The following is a 1,312-nucleotide window of genomic DNA, read 5'->3' as shown; positions in this document are numbered from 1 at the left end:
TGACCTTGATCATATTTCCATTCCGCTTTATAACTCAGCCCCTAATTGACCTAGTGCTACCAAAACCAGGTCACTACGACCTTTATTTGACCTTTACTCTGACCTTGATCATATTTCCATTCCGCTTTATAACTCAGCCCCTAATTGACCTAGTGCTACCAAATTTGGTATACTTACACATCTTGGGGAGAAGGTGAGCAGCGTACCAAAACCAGGTTACTGCGACCTTTATTTAACCTTTACCTTGACCTTGATCATATTTCCCTTCCGCTCTATAACTCGGCCCCTGATTTACCTAGCACTACCAAAGTTGGCGACAACTGCCCTTTCTAGTTTCCTATATTTTTAGCAATTAACATATTTTCCTATTAATCTTTTCAAGTGATTCAGTAGCTTTCTTGCATTTATCGCCCGTCTGTAGTGAGTAACACCCTCACGATGAGTTCAGACACGAGTTGACCTGCGTTTATCCCTCGTCGCCATCTCTCGCGTCTCGCCCGCAGGTACTTTGACGGCACGGGCGGCAACAATCACGCCGTGGAACAGTACGAGACGACGAAGTACGCCCTAGCCGTCAAGCTGGGAACGGTAACGCCGAGCGGAGCCGGTACGTTGACGCCATCGCCACGGTTACGCTGAGCGGCGGCGGCGGCGTGATGATGCGTAGCGACTGTAGTGTGATAATGTCGTTTGCAAGTTGATGGCGGCGGCAGTTTCGATGCTGGCGTAGTTTGGTTGACCTGTGTTGACTTGCGAGGCTCTGTGAAAGGGTTTCTTCTTGTGTGTGTGTATATTTATCGCTATCTTTCTCTCCCTTTCCATCTCCATCTCCTTTTTCCTCGACCTCTCCCTCTCGCTTTCTATCTCACTCTTCCCCTCTCTCTTCCTCCATCTTCTCTTCCTCTCTATCTCTCTCTTCCTCTCTATCTCCCTCTTCCTCTCTCCCTCAACCTCCCCCTTTCCCTGTCCCACTGCCTCAACTGCTCTCTCTGCCTCTCCATCCCTCCTCTCTGTATGTCGCTAAAACAGGACTGCTCTTTCTCGATTAACGACTTAGCGTAGTGTCCTAACGTCGCTAACAGGTGATGAGGTGGCTCTTCGTCTCACGCGCGTGTTTTTTGCGTACAGACGTGTACTCGTACGACGAGGATGAGATGGTGGAGGACCCCTACCTAGACAAGCACCTCACTCACTTCGGAATCAACATCACACACCTGGAGAAGGTAAGAAGCCATGTGTGCGTGTGCGTGCGTGCGTGCGTGCGTGCGTGCGTGCGTGCGTGCGTGCGTGCGTGCGTGCGTGCGTGCGTGCG

The 1,312-nt window shown here is 50.8% G+C and overlaps 1 protein-coding gene across 1 annotated transcript in view; it reads left to right on the top strand.

Annotated features, from left to right (window-relative positions):
• LOC106817372 (ubiquitin carboxyl-terminal hydrolase 5-like) overlaps positions 1–1,312 on the top strand; it is a 16,901-nt gene that overhangs the window by 3,945 nt on the left and 11,644 nt on the right. Inside the window, exons 6-7 of the mRNA XM_014822033.1 lie at positions 504–607; positions 1,129–1,223. Coding sequence (XP_014677519.1) covers positions 504–607; positions 1,129–1,223 — 199 coding nt within the window. The remainder of the gene's footprint in view (positions 1–503; positions 608–1,128; positions 1,224–1,312) is intronic.

The sequence above is a fragment of the Priapulus caudatus genome, unplaced genomic scaffold (genome assembly GCF_000485595.1).
Source record: "Priapulus caudatus unplaced genomic scaffold, Priapulus_caudatus-5.0.1 Scaffold1706, whole genome shotgun sequence".
NCBI lineage: Eukaryota > Metazoa > Priapulida > Priapulimorpha > Priapulimorphida > Priapulidae > Priapulus > Priapulus caudatus.
Note: the sequence above shows the minus strand (reverse complement) of the source record. Positions and strands in the feature narration are given on the sequence as shown.